This window comes from Aquarana catesbeiana, linkage group LG07, assembly GCF_042186555.1.
Source record: "Aquarana catesbeiana isolate 2022-GZ linkage group LG07, ASM4218655v1, whole genome shotgun sequence".
In the NCBI taxonomy this organism is placed as follows: domain Eukaryota; kingdom Metazoa; phylum Chordata; class Amphibia; order Anura; family Ranidae; genus Aquarana; species Aquarana catesbeiana.
Window position 1 is genome coordinate 174,020,207 of NC_133330.1, and position 20,448 is coordinate 174,040,654.

General features: G+C 41.1%; 1 protein-coding gene across 2 annotated transcripts in view; it reads left to right on the top strand.

Annotated features, from left to right (window-relative positions):
* The window catches only part of CDC73 (cell division cycle 73), a 247,593-nt gene that overhangs the window by 138,491 nt on the left and 88,654 nt on the right, over window positions 1–20,448 (top strand). For both annotated transcript variants that reach the window (XM_073592885.1, XM_073592886.1), the window contains exon 11: window positions 1,359–1,416. In XM_073592885.1, the coding sequence (XP_073448986.1) occupies window positions 1,359–1,416 (58 nt within the window). The remainder of the gene's footprint in view (window positions 1–1,358; window positions 1,417–20,448) is intronic.

The following is a 20,448-nucleotide window of genomic DNA, read 5'->3' on the forward strand; positions in this document are numbered from 1 at the left end:
GGCTGAAAGGTTTTACAATCTGCTGTTTGAGGTTCCTTGTTTTGCTTCTGTAATTTGTTTGCCCAGCCCTTTTTATTGAGGCACTGCTTTGGGATGTCCCCATGGTCAAGAATGAGAAGAGCTGTGTCTGTCAATGAATGGAACTCACTTTCTGTGAGTTAATTGACGGAACATAGAAACCACCCCTCTATTTAATTATTTTACTTTTACTGCTTTGTGGCTAACTGGCTTGCCTATAGCAGAGAGGGGGCTTATAGCAGTTAGGACTGCCCATAGGTGGTGTGTTTTTTTTTTTTTTTTTTTTTTTTTTACTCCTGTAGGTGGTGCTATAAAACTTTATGGTTAAAGTGATTAAGTCTGTTTTTGTGTTTGTTATTTAAAAAAAAAAAAAAAAAAAAAAAAAAAAAAAAAAAAACATGTTATACTTGCCTCCTCTGTGCAGTTTGTTTTGCACAGAGCAGACCTGATCCCCCCCCTTCTCGGGTCCTGGCCCCTCCCTCCTATCCAGTGCCCCCACAGTCAGCAGCTTCCTATGGGGGCACCCAAGCCGAGTCACAGCTCTGTGTGTCCATTCAGACATGGAGACCTGGCCACGCCCCCTCTCTCCCCTGATTGGCTGACTGACTTTGGCAGCCGTGGGAGCCAATGGCGCCTCTGCTGTGTCTCAGCTAATTAGGAGAAGTGTCCCAGATGGCTTAGACATTCGTGTACATCTCTGGAGAGAGATAGGGCTCAGGTAAGTAATTAGGGGGGTACTGGGACGGCTGCTACACACAAGGGTTTTGTTAAACTACATTAAGTTAAAAAAACCTTCTGCCTTTACAACTCCTTTAAGAATGAGTACAGCTTTGTGTGTTAACCCTGAGAGATTTTTCAGTGAGTAAAAACAAAAAAATCCTATTTTTCTGAGCGCTGCAGTAATTATCTTGTTTTTTTAATCTGGATGCTCAGGGGCTGAGCGTTTATCAGCAACATCTCCAATGGGCACAGAGGGTGTTGAGTTTGCACTTATCATTCTATGCTTGCATAGCTGTGTGTGTGTGTTTGGTTTTTTTTTTTTTTTTTTTTTTGTTTTTTTTTTTCTCCCAAACACTTTAGTATTACAGTTCAGGAAAATTGTAAACTTGCTTTGTAATGCAGAATTGAATTAGGATGCATGCATTGTATTACATTTTTTGCTTTTTCCAAAGAGTGTTTTATAATTGTTTTTTTATTTTTTATGTATATACAAATGTTTTTTATTTTAATTTCTATTTTAAACTGAATGGGTTGTTTTACAAAGTGAGGGTTTACATATATTTTAAAATGCATTTCAGAATAATTTCCTTGTCCTAAACAATATTTACATTTCTCTACAGGAAGGTGCATCTGCCAGGAAGACTCAGACTCCTGCTGCACAGCCAGTGCCAAGACCAGGTAATTGCTGCAATTTTTTTTGTCTGTTTTGCCTGCATCTGAATTTTTAAGGTTTACTCAATCTGGAACTCCAGTGAGGGCTGGAGGGGTAAAGCAGAGACTTGGTGACTAAATCACCGGCTCCAGCTCTACTCACTGAAGACTGAGAACTGAGTGATCAACCATCTTCGATCGCTCAGTTCTCGATATAGTGGCAGCGGGGGAAAGATACAGCATCAAATCAATGGCACTTCTACCTAGGTGAGTATAAATGTGTGTTTTTTTTTTTTTTTTTTTTCTTTTTCTTATTCTGCACTTCTCTTTTTAAAGTGGAAGACAAGTCAAAATCTAACTAATCTTAAATCTACTCCCACCTCCTTTCTAAGCCTAATCTATCTACCCTGCAAAAGGAAAGATGTCTATACCTAACTATTCTGAAGTCGCTACAGTCCAATCACATGGCCTGCTTCCGTGTAGATGAGGGACAGCTGACAACATGCCCTATAGTAAGCCTATGGGTGATGTCATCACCCAGGCTCTGCAGCCTTTGTTTGCAATCTCTCCTCTATACAGAAGCCAGCATTGGAGAGATCATATAACCGGACCAACTTCAGAATAGGTAAGTATAGACCTCTTTCTTTTTACAGGGTTGACGGAATAGGTTTAGAATGGAGGTGGGAGTAGATTTAAGCTTGGTTAGGTTTTCACTTGCCTTAACACTTTAAAGTAATATTAAAGGCTTTCTTTTTTTTTTTAAAGAAAATAAGCAGGTTTTACTCGCCTACTCTGTGCAGTGGTTTTGCATAGAACAACCCCGATCCTCCTCTCAGGTGACTTGCCGGTGCTCTTGACTGCCGATTGCCCCCAGAGCAAGCAGCTTGCAATGGGGGCAATCTGCGTGTCCATTCACACATAGAGCTGCTGTTCGGCCTGTCCCCTCTCCCCTCTCTCTCCTCATTGGCTCACTGGCTGTGATTGACAGGAGTGGAAGCCAATGACTTCCCCTGCTGTCTCAGCCAATGAGGAGGGAGAATCCACAGAGAGCCGAAGCTCTTGTGCACATCACTGGATCGAAATGGGGACCGGATAAGTATTAGGGAGGGCTGAGGGGGCTGCTGCACAGAGAAGGTTAAAAAAACCTTGAGACTTTAGAACCACTTTAAGCATTCTCAAAGGTCAGGGGCCTGCCTTATCCATTCTCTTTCATAGGCCTCTGCTTTTACTCTCCCTTTTTTTAAATGTAAAACCTTTATCCCAAAAGAAAAAAAGTTGCTGTAATTGCTTATAAATTGTTACCTGGAGTTTGCCTTAATTTTATGCCCAGGTCCAAACTTGTGTGAACACAGACATTGCATGTGATTCGCACCAGCATTGGTTTTGCAGAAAAATAGTGCAGGGATCCCCCCCCAGCACTAAAATTGGATCGCATGGGTTTTCTGGGGGTCATTGGGGGTGTCATTTACATTGAAATGACACCCACAGCAGTTCGCAGAATGCAGTGTGACCTGCCTGCGGGAGAGATGTGATGCGGGAACCAGCGCTGGAATCATGCTGATTCCCGCATTGCATATATGTGAACCCAGGCTTAGTGTATATAAATCTCGCCTTCAGATCAACAATGCTGCTGTCCAAAGGTGCCCTGTGTGCTGCTTCATCCAGAGTGGACGCACTCCAATACATGGTGTGCTACTGGCTAGATCACCAGGTGAAAATAGAGTGGGGAAAAAAAAAGAAATAAACAGGTAGGGTTCTTGCGAGCCACAAGTGGACCAATGCCTCTAAGGAGTAAAACAACTATATTTAAAGCAGCAAACACTTCACGTTTCATTCCGTGTATTTGAATATAAATAAAATCAATTGTGCTCGTGCTAAAAATGTGAATTGAAAAAAAATATGAATATATATAAACTGAGTATAAAATATAAACTAATTGTGCAAAAATGTTAAACCATAATTAGTATGCTAATAAAAACATACATGTAAAAATATATATATATATAATGTGCAATCCTTATATATAAAATTCACAAAGTGCAGCCACATAAAAGTGCAATCCTTATATAAAATGCTGAAAGTGCATCATGCATGAATATAGACCTAATTAATAAGTGCAAATCCTGTGACAATCAAGTGTCCAAACAAAATACGATCAGTAGATTCAAACTGAAACAAAGAAGTGCAAGAAAACGGTGTCCATGAATGAAGTGTTCATCAAGCTTCTCCTGAAAAGTGTCCAAATCACAACAAGCTGATTGTGCTCTCCCGTGATCCCCCACTTGTGCTTGCGCTCACCTCTATTCGTGTGACATGGTAGTTAAACAGTGTCAAAACACGCATTGGGGTCACTCCTGGGCTCACTCAGGATGCAATGATGTATGTCCAATCCTCACAGGTAAAACATCATTCATAAAAGAGAAAAAGAAAGCTCCATGGTGTAATATAGTAAGGGATTTATTTAACCAGTTACCAACCGGCCCATGGCCGAATGACAGCTGCAGGGCGGTTGGATAACTCTGGGTGGACGTACTATGACGTCCCCCCAGAATTTCCCTCTCGCGCGCCCCCTGGGGCACGCACCCGAACACGTCCGTGACCCCGGCGCATCACGGATCCCGGTAAATGGCCGCTGATCGCGGCCGTTTACCATGTGATCGAGCCGTCAATGACTCCTCCCCAATGGTTCCTCTCCTCCCCTCCTGTGTACCGATCGGTACACAGTGAGCGGGGAGGGGGATGGATGGATGTCTGCAGCGCTGTGGGCTGTATGTGTAGTGCCCACAGCGCTGCACAGAGACATCCATCCATCCATCCATCCATCCATGCTCAGCCATCCCTCACTACTATGCAATGCTGTGCAATACTCTGCAATACCCCCACAATACTCTGGAATACCCCCACAATACTCTGCAATGCTGTGCAATACTCTTCAATACCCCCACAATACTCTGCAATACCCCCACAATACTCTGCAATGCTGTGCAATACTCTGCAATGCTGTGCAATACTCTGCAATGCTGTGCAATACTCTGCAATGCTGTGCAATACTCTGCAATACCCCCACAATACTCTGCAATGCTGTGCAATACTCTGCAATGCTGTGCAATACTCTGCAATGCCCCCGCAATACTCTGCAATGCTGTGCAATACTCTGCAATGCCCCCACAATACTCTGCAATGCTGTGCAATACTCTGCAATGCCCCCACAATACCCCGCCATACCCCGCCATACTCCGCCATACCCTGCCATGCTGAGCCATGCTCAGCTGTACTCGCCCTCTGTATGTGGCCAGGCTGTGGAAGTCTCACACGTGGGGTATCGCCGTACTCAGGAGGAGCAGGAGAATCTATTTTGGGGTGTCATTTTTGGCATGTACATGTTATGTGGTAGAAATATTGTATAAATGGACAACTTTGTGTTAAAAAAAAAAAAAAAAAAAAGTGTTTTAACCACTTCCCGCCCGCCGGCCGTCATACAACGTCCTTGACTTTGTGCGGAGATATCTGAATGATGGTTGCAGCTACAGGCATCATTCAGATATCAGCTTTTTCAGCTGGCGATTCCCTACACCATAAGAATGATCATAGCGGCTGTTCCACTGCTTGATCGTTCTTACGGGAGGCGAGAGGGGACGTCCCCCCTTCCCGCCGCCTTGCGGTGCTTCTACCGACTCACCGCTACGATCGAAGCCAGGATCTTTTTTTTTTTTTTTTTTTTTTAATTTCAGGCTTCCCAGCCTAGAGGTGAGATGTGGGGTCTTATTGACCCCATATCTCACTGTAAAGAGGACCTGTCATGCCATATTCCTATTACAAGGATGTTTATATTCCTTGTAATAGGAATAAAAGTGGTCAAAATTTTTTTTTTTGGAAAAAAGCATCAAACTAAAATAAAGTAAAATGAACTATAAAAAAAAAAAAAAAAAAAATTTTTTAAAGCGCCCCTGTCCCTGTGTGCTTGCATGCAGAAGCGAACGCATACGTAAGTCCCGCCCACATATGAAAACGGTGTTCAAACCACACATGTGAGGTATCGCTGCGATCGGTAGAGCGAGAGCAATAATTTTGGCCCTAGACCTCCTCTGTAACTCAAAACATGTAACCAGTAAAAAATTTTAAAGCGTCGCCTATGGGGATTTTTGAGTAGCAAAGTTTGGCGCCATTCCACAAGTGCGTGCAATTTTGAAGGGTGACATGTTGGGTATGTATTTACTCGGCGTAACTTCATCTTTCACATTATGCAAAAACATTGGGCTAACTTTACTGTTTTGGTTTTTGTAAAGCACAAAACAATTTTTTTTCCAAAAAAAACGCGTTAAAAAAATTGCTGCGCAAATACCGTGCGAGATAAAAAGTTGCAACGACCGCCATTGTATTCTCTAGGGTCTTTGCTAAAAAAACATATATAATGTTTTGGGGTTCTAAGTAATTTTCTAGCTAATAAATGATGATTTTTACATGTAGGAGAGAAATGTCAGAATTGGCCTGGGTGCTCCAGAACGCCTGAAGGTGCTCCCCTGCATGTTGGGCCTCTGTATGTGGCCACGCTGTGTAAAAGTCTCACACATGTGGTATCACCATACTCGGGAGTAATAGCAGAATGTGTTTTGGGGTGTAATCTGTGGTATGCATATGCAGTGTGTGAGAAATACCCTGCTAATATGACAATTTTGTGGAAAAAAAAAAATTAAAAAAAAAACCTTGATTTTGCAAAGAATTGTGGGAAAAAATGACAACTTCAAAAAACTCACCATGCATCTTTCTAAATACCTTGGAATGTCTTCTTTCCAAAAAGGTATCATTTGGGGGGTATTTGTACTTTTCTGGAATGTTAGGGTCTCAAGAAATGAGATAGGCCGTCAGTACTTCAGGTGTGATCAATTTTCAGATATTCGCACCATAGCTTTTGGACTCTATAACTTTCAAAAAGACCAAATAATATCCACCGATTTGGGTTATTTTTACCAAAGATATGTAGTGTTATAAATTTTGGCCAAAATATATGAAGAAAAATTACTAATTTGCAAAATATTATAACAGAAATGAAGAAAAATGTATTTTTTTACAGATTTTTCGGTCTTTTTTCTTTTACGGCGCAAAAAAGAAAGAACCCAGCAGTGATTAAATACCACCAAAAGAAAGCTCTATTTGTGTGAAAAAAAGGACAAAAATTTCATAAAGATACAGTGTTGCATGACTGAGTAATTGTCATTCAAAATGTGAGAGCACCAAAAGCTGAAAATTGGTCTGGTTAGGAAGGGGGTTTAAGTGCCCAGTTGTCAAGTGGTTAAAGTAAAAGAAGTTCCTCCAGGAGGGTACTCACAGTGTGCAGGTGCTACAGTGCACCAAACTATACAGGTGTATTTCGTTTAGCAGCGGCTCGTATGGCGTGCGGTGTATATTCTTCTCCTTCCCTGCTGACAGCTCCGTCCTACCCCTCCCCCCAAAAAAAGAAATAAATGCAGCCACTAAATCCAGTGATTGGTTAAACTGTGGTGTATTACGTTTTTGGTTTTGGGTTTAATACCATTTTAAATTTATCTACTCTGCTATAGCTGTGAGAATATTTTTTACACGTTGCATTCTATAGTGCGGGGCACTGAAAGCACTTGTATTTGACACGGGACCTAAATCCTGGATTTTAGAATTTGTTGTGGTTATGTAGTCACTTCATTTAGTTGGGTCCGTTTAAGAATTCTGCCATTGAAAGGTCACATGTGGGTGTTTTGTATGGATTCATCGCTAGAACAATTAAAATTCTATTCCAGTTTTTTTTTTTTCTGTGGTTTTTCCAAATACTTTGCTCGCCTAATGCCTCTGAATTCTATTTAAAAGTAATTGTCTCTCTGTGGAGACTGGGCCTATTTTTAGCATTTGAGCAAGTACTATCCTGAAATCTTTGCTTGCGCTGAAAAACAAAATGAGTATGGTAAGGGACAGAAGTTCAAGTGAGCAGATGAGCAGTGCGATAAAATGGTGAAATTTGACCAAGCTTTTCATAATGCTACAAGCCTGAAACAAAATCTTTTTTTGCATTCTGGTGTGCAGCTGAGTACCTTATACAGTAATTTGTAAAAATAGTCTGAATACTACACCATTAAATGTTAACTCTATGAACATATATTGCCAATATATTATAGGTAACCTGTTCATCCTCTTGCAAAATACAAAAGCTTTGGTCTAGAGGAAGGCAGAATAGTGTTACCAGGGAGACTCGGGGGACATAAAAATTTCCTTTTTGACCCACACAGTCAGATCAGTTGCCTTCACTTAAATGTTTCCATATTATTAAAATATGGATGCTATTGGTTGTAAGAAAGCATTTTTAGCAATTAAAGCGGTTCTTTGCCCTAGGAAGAAACTAATAAAATACTGTAGCTGCTGACTAAAAAAAAAAAAAAGCTTACCTGTCCAAGAATTCTTTGCCGTCCTTACCCAAGCCAGTTCTTCACTGGTCTTCAGATCCCCTGCGCTTTGTGAATGGTTCTGTAGCCTCCCAAGACCTGTGTACCAGAAGGCTGCAGACGGGGGACTTGTAGTGAATCCGCTGTGGCAATCCCTCGTCAAAAAGAGGCAAAAAGCGGATCTTCCCCTTTTGGGTGAGGTTCTGCTTTAACATTTTGTCAATACAGGCGATCCCCGGGTTACAAACATCCGACTTACAAATGACTCCTACTTACAAATGGAGGGAAACAACAAGAAGTGAGAGGAAATCTACCCCTAGGAAGGTGAATTCACTCCTGTAGGAGTTGTCATGGGAAGGAGATCTCTCCACTGAAGGTTTGTTCCACAACAACCCAAAATTTTCAAAATCCAATTGTAACAGGGACAGAAAGAGAGGTGAAATCTTCTGAACAGGGGCACAGACAGCAAAACAAATGTTTCAGGCGTGTTAATCCTTCCCTATGCTATCCAAAAACCTAGTATTTTTTGGCTGGACCTACACTTATTGTACCTGTTACGACTTAAAAACAAATTCAACAAACCTACAGACCCTATCTTGTTTGTAACCTGGTGACTGCCTGTACCTTGCGCATTAGAACCTTCCACAGCTTAGAGCAAGATTGAACCCAAAACCAAGAATGTATTACATTGCAGCTTAGAAATCGTTGGATGTGGTGGCTGCATTCATTTTTCTTTTTTTGTTTTTTTTTGTTTTTTGTCCCTTTTCACCTGGTGATCCAGCCAGTATCACACTTCCTGTCTTTGGCTGTCTGGATTAAGTAGTCAAACGGACACCCTTGGACAGAAGCATTGTCAGTCTGCAGAGAGGGGAGTTTTAGCTGGAGTTCTGCTTTAGGCTTCTTAGTATGTGTTTAACAAGATATCTTTATCTACTCTGCTGAGCCTGTCCACATCCGATTGCAAGCACAACTATGAGCTGGAGCAGCGATTCATCCCTTTGCTCATCAGAATTGCCTGACATTTTGGGTGGAAAGGAGGTTTGTGCCCTCACGAAATACCGGTTGTGTGTTGTTTTTTTGTTTTTTTAATGGACAGCCACTTTAGTAATTTTGGACTTGCTGTGTTTCTATAAAGTTACGCCTAGTATGACATACAGTTTAGTGTGAAGAATATAAAGGTTCTGCTTAAGGGCAATTTCAAACTGCCGCTCTGCGGTCTGGCCACACCACAGGCACGGTTTTTGTGTGGGTTACCCACAGTTTCCCGTAGACTGTTAGCTGGTGTATTTTCTGAAAGCGCATCAAAGATGCATCATGTAGGTCTTTTGGAGCCCTTTCGGAAAAAGTGTCAAAAACGCGCAATCAAATAGTCTATGGGAAACTGTGGATAACCCACACAATAACCACAGGTACACTGCATTTTACCTGTACTGCAACCAAACTGCATCGTGGCACCGTAAAACCACCACTTATCATATGATAAGTTGGATTCAGTTGAAGTAATAAAACTTTTAAAGCGCATGCCCATCATGTGGAGGCTTTGGTTTCTTTGTTGTACTTGTCAAGAATGTGGCTGATCTCATCCAGCACCAAGGTATAGCTAGAGCGAGGGGGGTTGGCCTCCCAGTTATAGCAACATCTTCTATTATTGCTGTTTTACTGTCAATTATATTTTTAGGTTTTCAGTAGTAACACCCCCCAACCCCACCCCCAGCCTTTTATTACCAATCAGCCAGGTAAGCCTGGGAACCCCCATAAAACGGGTGTGGGGGGGTGTTACTATTGAAAACTCAAAAATATGGTGTCTGTGGACAGGGGGGTACAGTGGTGTTGGGGGGATACATATGTGGCTGTGGACTGGGGGGGGGTTGGTGGGTACAGAGGTGGCTGTGGACTGGGAGGTGGTACAGAGGTGGCTGTGGCCTGGGAGGTACAGTGGTGGCTGTAGACTGGGTCCAGACAATAGTAAAGATGGCCCTGAATATTTCTATTCAACGTTTGATACGGTTATCTGCAAAAGTGTCTGTTATATGATAAAACTGCAGCTATAGACCTCACTAAGAGTGCCACTCGGCGCTCAGATTGCTGCCTCTCTTCTCCCTCCTCCCCTCCCGACTGCCATCATTCTCGGCCCCGCCTTTGAATTGTCAGACGAGGAGAAGAGAGACGGCGAGTAATCTGAGCTCCAAGTGGCGCTCTTAATGAGGTATATAGCTGCAGTTTTATCATATAACGGACACTTTTGCAGATAACCGTATTAAACTGTGAACAACAGGAATATTCAGGGCCATCTTTAATTTTGTCTGGACCCAGTCCACAGCCACCTCTGTACCCCCCCCCCCCTCTTCTGTCCACAGCCACCTTTGCAACCCACCTCTGTACCCCCCCTCTGTCCACAGCCACCTCTGTACCCCCCTCTGTCCACAGCCACCTCTGTACCCCCCTCTGTCCACAGCCACCTCTGCACCCCCCTCTGTCCACAGCCACCTCTGCACCCCCCCCTCCTCTGTCCACAGCCACCTCTGTACCCCCCCTGTCCACAACCACCTCTGTACTCTACCCCCCTCTGTCCACAGCCACCCCTGTACCCCCCCTCCTCTGTCCACAGCCACCCCTGTACCCCCCCTGTCCACAACCACCTCTGTACCCCCCCTGTCCACAACCACCTCTGTACCCCCCCTTTGTCCACAACCACCTCTGTACCCCCCCTTTGTCCACAACCACCTCTGTACCCCCCTTCTGTCCACAACCACCTCTGTACCCCCCTTCTGTCCACAACCACCTCTGTACTCCCCCCCTTTGTCCACAACCACCTCTGTACTCCCCTCTGTACCCCCCTCACCTCTGTCCACAGCCACCCCTGTACCCCCCCCATCCACAACCACCTTTGTACCCCCCCCTCTGTCCACAACCACCTCTGTACTCCCCCCTTTGTCCACAACCACCTCTGTACTCCCCCCCCCCCCCCTCTGTACCCCACTCCACCCCTGTACCCCCCCCATCCACAACCACCTTTGTACCCCCCCTCTGTCCACGACCACCTCTGTACCCCCCCTCTGTCCACAGCCACCCCTGTACCCCCCCTGTCCACAACCACCTCTGTACCCCCCCTCTGTCCATAGCGACCTCTGTAACCCCCCCCCCCCCCCCCCCCGTCCACAGCCACCTCTGTACCCCCCCGTCGTCCACAGCCACCTCTGTACCCCCAAAATTCTGTTTGGGTACAGTGTTGTATGACCGCACAATTGTCATTTAAACAGCAAAAGCGCTGAAAGCTGAAAATTTGCTTGGGCAGGAAGGGGGTGTAAGTGCCCTGTATTGAAGTAGTTAAGTACTGTAGTTTGGCACCATTCTGCGAGCGTGCACAATTTTAAAGCATGACAAGTTTGGTATCTATTTACTCAGCGTAACGTCTTTTGTATTTTACTAAACAGTTTGGGGATATATTGTGAGTTTTTTAATAAAAAATTTTATTCATTAAAGTGTAGTTTTTTTCCCCCAAAAAAATGCGTTTGCAGAACTGTGTGACAAAAAAATGAACGATAATGGGTCCTGAGGGAGGAAAAAATGACTTGCAGTATACAGTATGGTCTCTTATCCTGCCATCATTTAAAAGATGATGAAGACAATCCTTGTGGAAAGATAGGGTTTCCACACATTAGGTGCATTATTGTTGATTTATATAGTCAAGGAAATAATTTTCTGCCTAAATGGCTACCGTTTTTTTGTGGTGTGGAGTTATTTAAAAAATTTAAATATAACAAATACAAATGACAAGTTCAGATTTAAAATGTAAAGCACAAGCTTCTACATTAGACTTGCAATATGTGTGTTTGGACAGAAGGAGTGTATGTATTTTAAGTATTTAAAAGCGTATTAATAATTAAAAGAAGTTAAAGGCGCTATCAAGGTTATATAACGGAGTGCAAGTAGGTTAATTCACATGCACTGTACATGACACAAAATAAAAATGAAATTCACTATGGTTGATAGGAAACGGGTATTATAGTATCAAAATATAATCTATTCTTCCAAAGACTAATTAAAAGTCAATAGGATAAGCTTTATCTAAATAAATAGGAGCCTGAATGAAACTTGTATATGAGCATACACTGTCACAGTTGTGCAGCTGGATGTTGACAGACAGCAGTCATGCATATGCTAATTAACAAGGACCCTCTCAGATGCTAAATAAAATATTGATATAAATACATCCATAAAGTGCTGAGAATTGTTTTTTTTTAATTTTTATTTTTTTTTTCATATTCACATTAAAAATGTTAAACTATTGATATCTTGTAGGAATTTGATTATTTGTAAGAACGAAAAAATAACATACATGTTACTGCCGTGGCCGCAAATTGTGAGAATGACACAAATATTAATTTTCACAAAGTCTGCTGCTTCAGTATTTTTAGATCTTTTTGTCAGATGTTACTATGGTATACGGAAGTATAATTACAAACATTTCATACGTGTCAAAGGCTATTCTTGACAATTACATTGAGTTTATGCAAAGAGTCAATGATTGCAGCGTTGACCCTTCTTTTTCAAGACCTCTGTAATTCGTCCGGGCATGCTGTCAGTCAACTTCTGGGCCACATCCTGACTGATGGCAGCCCAGTCTTGCATAATTAATGTTTGGAGTTTGTCAGACTTTGTGGGAGTTTTTTTTTTTTTTTTTTTTTTGTTCACCCGCCTCTTGAGGATTGATAAGTTCTCAATGGGATGAAGGTTTGAAGAGTTTCCTGGCCATGGACCCAAAAAAATTCTCGGAGAATGTTTTTGTGCCATTCTTTATTCATGGCTGTGTTCTTAGGCAAAATTGTAAATTAGCCCACTCCCATGGCTGAGAAGCAACTCTGCACATGAATGGTCTCAGGATGCTTTATTGTTGGCTTGACAAAGTACTGATGGTACAACCCCTGGCAAAAATTATGTAATCACCAGTCCCTGAGGATGTTCCTTCAGTTGTTTATTGTTGTAGAAAAAAAGCAGATCAGACATGGCCAAAAAACTAAAGGCATTTCAAATGGCAACTTTCTGGCTTTAAGAAACACTAAAAGAAATCAAGAAAAATAATTGTGGTGGCCAGTAATAGTTAGATTTATAGAACAAGCACAGGGAATAAATTATGGAATCACTCAATTCTGAGGAAAAAATTATGGAATCATGAAAAACAAACAAAATAACACTCCAACACATCACTAGTACTTTGTTGCACCACCTCTGGCTTTTATAACTGCTTGCAGTCTCTGAGGCATTGACTTAATGAGTGATAAACAGTACACTTCATCAATCTGGCTCCAGCCTTCTCTGATTGCTGTTGCCAAATCATCTTTGCAGGTTGGAGCCTTGTCATCGACCATTTTAACTTCCACCACAGATTTTCAATTAGATTGAGATCCGGACTGTTTGCAGGCCATGACATTGACCTTATGTGTCTTTCTTCAAGGAATTTTTTCACAGTTTTTGCTCTATGGCAAGATGCATTATCATCTTGATAAATGATTTCATCATCCCTAAACATCCTTTCAATAGATGGGATAAGAAAAGTGTCCAAAATTTCAATGTAAACCTGTGCATTTATTGAAGATTTAATGACAGCCATCTCCCCAGTGCCTTTACCTGACATGCAGCCCCATATCACAATTGACTGTGGAAATTTGCATGTTTTCTTCAGTCGTCTGCATAAATCTCATTGGAACGGCACCAAACAAAAGTTCCAGCATCATCACCTTGCCCAATGCAGATTCGAGATTCATCACTGAATATGACTTTCATCCAATCATCCACAGTCCACGATTGCCTTTCCTTAGCCCATTGTAACCTTGTTTTTTTGTGTTTAGGTGTTAGAGATGGCTTTCTTTTAGCTTTTCTGTACGTAAATCCCATTTCCTTTAGGCGGTTTCTTACAGTTCGGTCACAGATGTTGACTCCAGTTTCCTCCCATTTGTTCCTCATTTGTTTTGTTGTACATTTTCTGTTTTCAAGGCATATTGCTTTAAGTTTTCTGTCTTGACGCTTTGATGTCTTCCTTGGTCTACCAGTATGCTTGCCTTTAACCACCTTCCCATGTTGTTAGTATTTGGTCCATGTTTTAGACACAGCCGACTGTGAACAACCAACATCTTGTGCAACATTGCGTGATGATTTACCCTCTTTACCTACATACTAACAAGCAGATTTAATCTGATGCAGGTGTTAGTGTTTGTAATGAAAATTTACAGGGTGATTCCATAAATTTTTTCTCAGAATTGAGTGATTCCATAATTCCCTGTGCTTGTTCTATAAATCTAACACTTACTGGCCACCACAATTATTTTTCTTGATTTCTTTGTGTTTCTTAAAGCCAGAAAGTTGCCATTTGAAATGCCTTTAGTTTTTGGCCATGTCTGTGATCTGCTTTTTTTTCTACAACAATAAACAACTGAAGGAACATCCTCAGGGACTGGTGATTCCATAATTTTTGCCAGGGGTTGTAGTAGCGCTCACCTTTTCTTCTCCGGACAAGTTTTTTTTTTCCAGATAACCCAATCAGAAAGGGGATTCATCAGAGAAAATTACTTTGCCCCAGTCCTCAGCAGTCCAATCACTGTACCTTTTTGCAGAATATCAATCTGTCCCTGATGTTTTTCCTGGAGAGACGTGGCTTCTTTGCTTCCCTTCTTGACACTAAAGCCTTCTTTACAAATGCAGTGGAAATGTTTTTTGTATGATTAAGTTTGTTTTCATGGCAAAGAGGGACTTTGCAATTGATTGCAATTAATCTGATCACTCTAAATAACATTCTAAAGTATAGGCAAATTGTCATCATAAAAACTGAGGCAGCAGGCTTTGTGAAAAATATTTGTGTCATTCTCAAAACTTTTGGCCACAGCTGTAGATAACAATTTGAAGACCTATATTAGGGGACTGAAGGGAAATGAGCATTGCCCAAAACTCAGAGCCAGTGCCTATTTGTGCTAGGACACTTTGCAAGGGAAACATTAAAGCCTAATGCCTGGTATTAGAGAAAAAATACCCTTGCAACTACAACCTCTGCATTGCAAGGGTTAAAGTATATTTAAACCCTCAACCCATTCAATTTAAAATGGAAATGAAAGGCAAAACATTTCTGTATACATATAAAAAACATTCTAAATGCCCTTTTTTTCTCCTTGTTTGGAAGTGATCATACACCCTCTGTTCTCAGCTGCACAAGCCCTCTGCCATTCTATCCAAAACTTAAGTAAAATTTTGACTATGTACACCTTAACCCCTTGTCTACCAAGGTATATTTATAATTCTGCTCGTAGACGAGAGGTAAAACAAGCTTGCAGCTGTTGCTGTAGCTGTGAACTTAAAGTGATTGTAAAGTCTCATATAAAAAAATAAATAACAAACATGTTATACTTGCCAGCTCTGTGCAGTAGGTTTTGCACAGAACATCCCTAATCCTCCTCTTCCCGGGTCCCTCCCCAGAGCTCCTGGCCCCTCCCTCCTGCTGAGTGCCACCACAGCAAGTAGCTTGCTACGGGGGCACCCGAGCCAAGTCACAGCTCTGTGTCCATTTAGGCACTGAGCCCTAACCCCACCCTGCCCCCTCTCTTCTGATTGGCTAACAGACTTTGATAGCTGCGGGAGCCAATGATGCCGCTGCTGTGTCTCAGCCAATCAGGAGGAGAGTCCCGGATGGCTACGATACTCGCAGACATCACTGGAGAGAGATGAGAAATGGGGCTCAGGTTAGTAATTAAGGGGTGCTGGGGAGGCTGCTACACACATAAGGTTGTTTATCTTAATGCATAGAATGCATTAGGATAAAAAAAAACACCTGCCTTTACAACTTCTTTATTATTGATTTGCTCTGCTTCAACATAAGTGATCCGGGTGGCTCTTTTACAGGGTTACAGTGGTGATTAATCCAGTTTCACAATTGCATGAGCAGTTTTAAAGCTTGCTCAGGCCAATTTTCATCGTTCATCGCTGTCGCACTTTGACAATTGCGCGGTCATGCAAAGCTGTACCCCTTAGAAATCTTTATCACTTTTTTCACACAAATAGAGCTTTCTTTTGGTGGTATTTAATCACCACTGGGTTTTTTTATTTTTTTTTTTTTTGCGAAATAAACGAAAAAAAGCTAACATTTTTTTGGAAAAAGTGATTTTCTTCGTTTGTTATAAAATGTTGCAAATAATCTTTCTTCATAAATTTAGGTCAAAATGTATTCTGATACATTTCTTTGAGAATAGCTAGGGCTGCAGAAATAAACGATTCCTCAATTAATCGTTAATTTTTTTGATCGGTAGGCTGCCTGCCCTGGGGCTTCTTTGGGCCAAGCTGTGGCTGCAGCGCTCCGCTCCCTCCTCCTCCACTATATGTCATACACAGTCTGCGGGCATCTCCCGTTGTGTGTCTCGGAGCTGAGTGTGAAAACTTTGGCCGCACTGTGAGAAAAGTCCTGCCCTCCTCCTAGATCAGCTCGTGTGATAAACGCAGTGTTCTGTCTATCACACGAGCTGATCTAGGAGGAGGGTGGGACTTTTCTCACAGTGCGGCCTAAGTTTTCACACAGCTCCGAGACACAACAGGAGATGCCCGCAGACTGTGTAATCCGGGTACAGGCACTGACTACAGTGAGGCTGCGATTATAGGCACGGCGAGGCTGCGATTATAGGCACGGCGAGGCTGCGATTATGGGCACGGCGAGGCTGCGATTATGGGCACGGCGAGGCTGAGTTTGACGTGTGACGTCCTAGCCATGCCCCACCATGTCCGGCTTCGGCCGTTGCCTAAATCAGCTAAAAGTAGTTGGATCTGAATGTACGTTATAATTAATCGAAATTAGTCGATTAATCGATTTAAAAAAAAATCGATTAATCAAACACGAAAATTTTAATCAGTAACAGCCCTAAAAATAACCCAAATCCAGTGTAAATTTTTTAGTCTGTAGGAAAGTTAAAGTCCCCAAACTATGGTGTATATATCTGAAAATTGATCAATCTTGTTGTACTGACGGCCTATCTCATTTCTTGAGGCCCAAAAACGCCAGGACAGTAGACAGTCCAAAGTATTTAGTAAGAGGCCTAGCGAGTGCTTTTAACTTGTAATTTTTTGTCACAATTTTTTGGAAAATGAAGAAAATGTTTATTTTATTCTACATACTGTCACTAGTTCAGTACAGCATAATCGTATCATGTGTGGCAGTGATCAGGGATACTGACTGACACTATGTAAAAAAAAAAAAAAAAAATTATAAAAATATATTTTTTCCCCCTAACACACTGTGACCAGAGTAATATGGTGTTACCGTAGTAGCACTGTACTACTCTGGCTAAGTGATCAGGATTTTCTTTCTTTTTTTTAATTTTTTTTATACATATGATTGCTTATACCAGGGAATTCCATTTGGTATAAGCAACCATTTTTACTGAATGAAATCCGTTCATTCGGTGTCTTTTGTTGTGATTAGCAGTGATTGGTCAAAGCTAATCACATGGTACAGATGGGCTGTGATTGGCCCTGTCTGTACCATGTGATCACTTTGACCAATCACTGCTAACAGGATTGTATACAGTGGATATAATAAAAGGAATCCATCCATTGTTTACAACTGTCATGTGAACTGCTGTAATTGGTCACAGCCATCACATGTTACAGTGCTCTGGCCCAGCCACACTGAAAAGCCAAGGTTGATGACATTTGTGCAGGTCTCAGTTTTTTCCAGCATGATATACAGAGTGTTAGGGACTTCTGAAGTCTTTGGAAATTTCCTTAAGCGACCGCTGTACTCTCCAACTAAATTATTTAGCACCAACATTACATCATTGCTGGAATGTTCCAAATGACGCACAGGATTTCATACAAAGAATCTGAAAAATAAATTCATTCCCGAAATGATCCCATTGTTTTACACACTACTTCCTTTGAGTTCTTTATCCCTTTCATGACTAAGCCTATTTTTGACATTTGGTGTTTACAAGTTAAAATCCATATTTTTTGCTAGAAAATTACTTAGAGCCCCCAAACATTATATATATATATATATATATATATATATATATATATATATATATATATATATATATATATATATATATATATATATATATAATTTTTTTTTAGCAGAGAATACAGTGGAGATTGTTGCAATATTTTATCACACGATATTTGTGCAGCGGTGTTTTAAACGCAACTTTTTGGGAAAGGGAACACTTTCATGAATTAAAAAAAAAACAAACAGTAAAGTTAGCCCAATTTTTTTGTATAATGTGAAAGATGATGTTACGCTGAGTAGGGCTGAAACAACTAATCGATTATGAAATTAATCGATTACTATTTTCATAATCGATTAATCGACCAGTAACATAATGGGGTTAAAAAAGCTAAAATTAGCCCTATATAGTACAAAAAGAGCAAATAATCTCTACTGTAAATATTTAAATAATGAAGAAACTCCTGTGCTGTCATACCTGCCGTCTATACATTTGAGCTAGCCCCTTCCCCTTCCTCTTCCCCCCTTCACCTTTTTATCACAGCGCAATCACCACTCACTTTATTCATACTGTAAATTTTGCTTTCACTGTTGCACAGCAAAAAAAATATATTTTTTTTTTTTTTAACTCCATTATGTTACTAAATGTCTTAGGCCTGGTTCCCACCCATGTGTTTTTTGGTGCTTTTTGCAGAAATGCACTACAGTTCATTTAACGTTCACATCTATGCTTTTTTCAGCTGCTGTGTATTTGGAAAGGGTCAAGGACCTTTTTCAATGCAAAATGGTGCTTTTTTGGTTCAATATACTTCAATGGAGAAGCTGCAGAAAAGCATGTAATATTAAATCTGCAAAACAGTCTAGGATTTTTTTTTCTTTAAATAAAAAAATTTGATCTGAGTCCAGATTCAACCTCTAATAGTATATAGAGTATATCTCTTCTGTCTGTTATTCTCAGAGAGGATTAAAGATTTTACTCCCTAACCATATAGTTGGTTATTTATATTTACCCCTGCGTATAAAGATATTTAGGAATAAATTGCCTTTTTTTTAAACTTTACATATTAACTAAATTATACACCACACTTTTTTTTAAGGTTATTAACCGATTCATTGATTAATCGAAACAATAATCGGCCAACTAATCGATTATGAAAATAATCGTTAGTTGCAGCCCTAACGCTGAGTAAATAGATACCAAACATGTCAGGCTTTATAATTGCACGCAATCGTGAAATGGCGACAAACTACGGTACCTAAAAAATCTCCATAGGTGACGCTTTTAATTTTTTTTTACAGTTACCAGGTTAGAGTTAGAGGAGGTCTAGTGCTAGAATTATTGCTCTCGCTCTAACGATCACGGCGATACCTCACATGTGTGATTTGAACACCGCTTACATATGCGGGCATGACTTCCGTATGCGTTTTCTTTGCTGCACAAGGACGGGGGTGCTTTAAATTTTTTTTTCCTTCTTCTTTGTTTTATTTATGTTTATATTTATAAATTGTGTTTAAAAAAAAAATTTTTTTTTTGATCGCTTTTATTGCTGTCACAAGGAATGTAAACATCCCTTGTGACAGTAATAGGTGGTGACAGGTACTCTTTATGGAGGGATCGGGGGTCTAAAAGACCCCCGATCCCTCCTTTGCACTTCATAGTATTCAGATCGCCGTTTTCTGAATACTGTATATTTTTTTTAAACCAGCGCCATTGGCAGCCGAGTAAATGGGAAGTGACGTCATGACGTTGCTTCCGTGTTTACTATTAGGAGGCTGGAATGAAGCTGCTTACGGCTTTGTTCCAGACTGTCACTAGCCGCCGGAGGCGGCGGATTGGTGATCGGGAGGCCCGGTAAGAGCGGCAGCTGCGGGCATCATCCCGGTTATAACCCCCGAAAGCCAAGTACGCACATCTGCGTACGCTCGCAGGGAAGGTTATTTTTGCTCTGGTTTAGCTTGATAACTTACCTTTTATCTACTTCTCACACTCAGTATATAGCCAGAACATGGATATCTAAGGCTGCTTTCACACTGATCAGTTTTTGTTCAGTTGCTCAGTGAAAATAAAAAAGCTGAAGAAAATCCTATGACACTCTTCAGCCTAGTCTGATGCATTTTAAAAAAAAAAAATCCTGCTTGCTACATTTTTGGTGCATGTTTTGTTCCATTAAAAAAAAAAAAAAACTCACCAAAAACACACCTCTCCATTGAAATGAATGGAAACTGTTGCAAAAATGCCTTAAAAAGGCCATGCAGCTCTGGGAAGTGTGCATTTCTAAATCTCAAGACAAGGGAAATCATTGTTTAAAATGCCACTCTTAATCAGTGCGATTTTGGAAAAGGTTCCTGTGGCATCACACAAGGCAGCCGATTCACTTGAATGGACTGCCCTACATGCAACAAATTCCCCAAAGTAGCTTAAGAACCTTTTCAGTCATGGAGCGTTGCACGTTTTTTCAGGGCACATTTTGGCATGATTGTATCATGTTTTGTCACATTACAAATGCATGACAAAATGCACGTGTGCTAATTGTGATTGGGGTGTCATTTAACAATAATTTAACAATTAGGCTGCATTTACATCTATGTGTTTATGATTTCATGGCAACCTGTACAGAAAATGCGTGCTTTGCCATACATTTCGGAAAAGTGCTGCAGCAAAAATCGTCCTTGCGT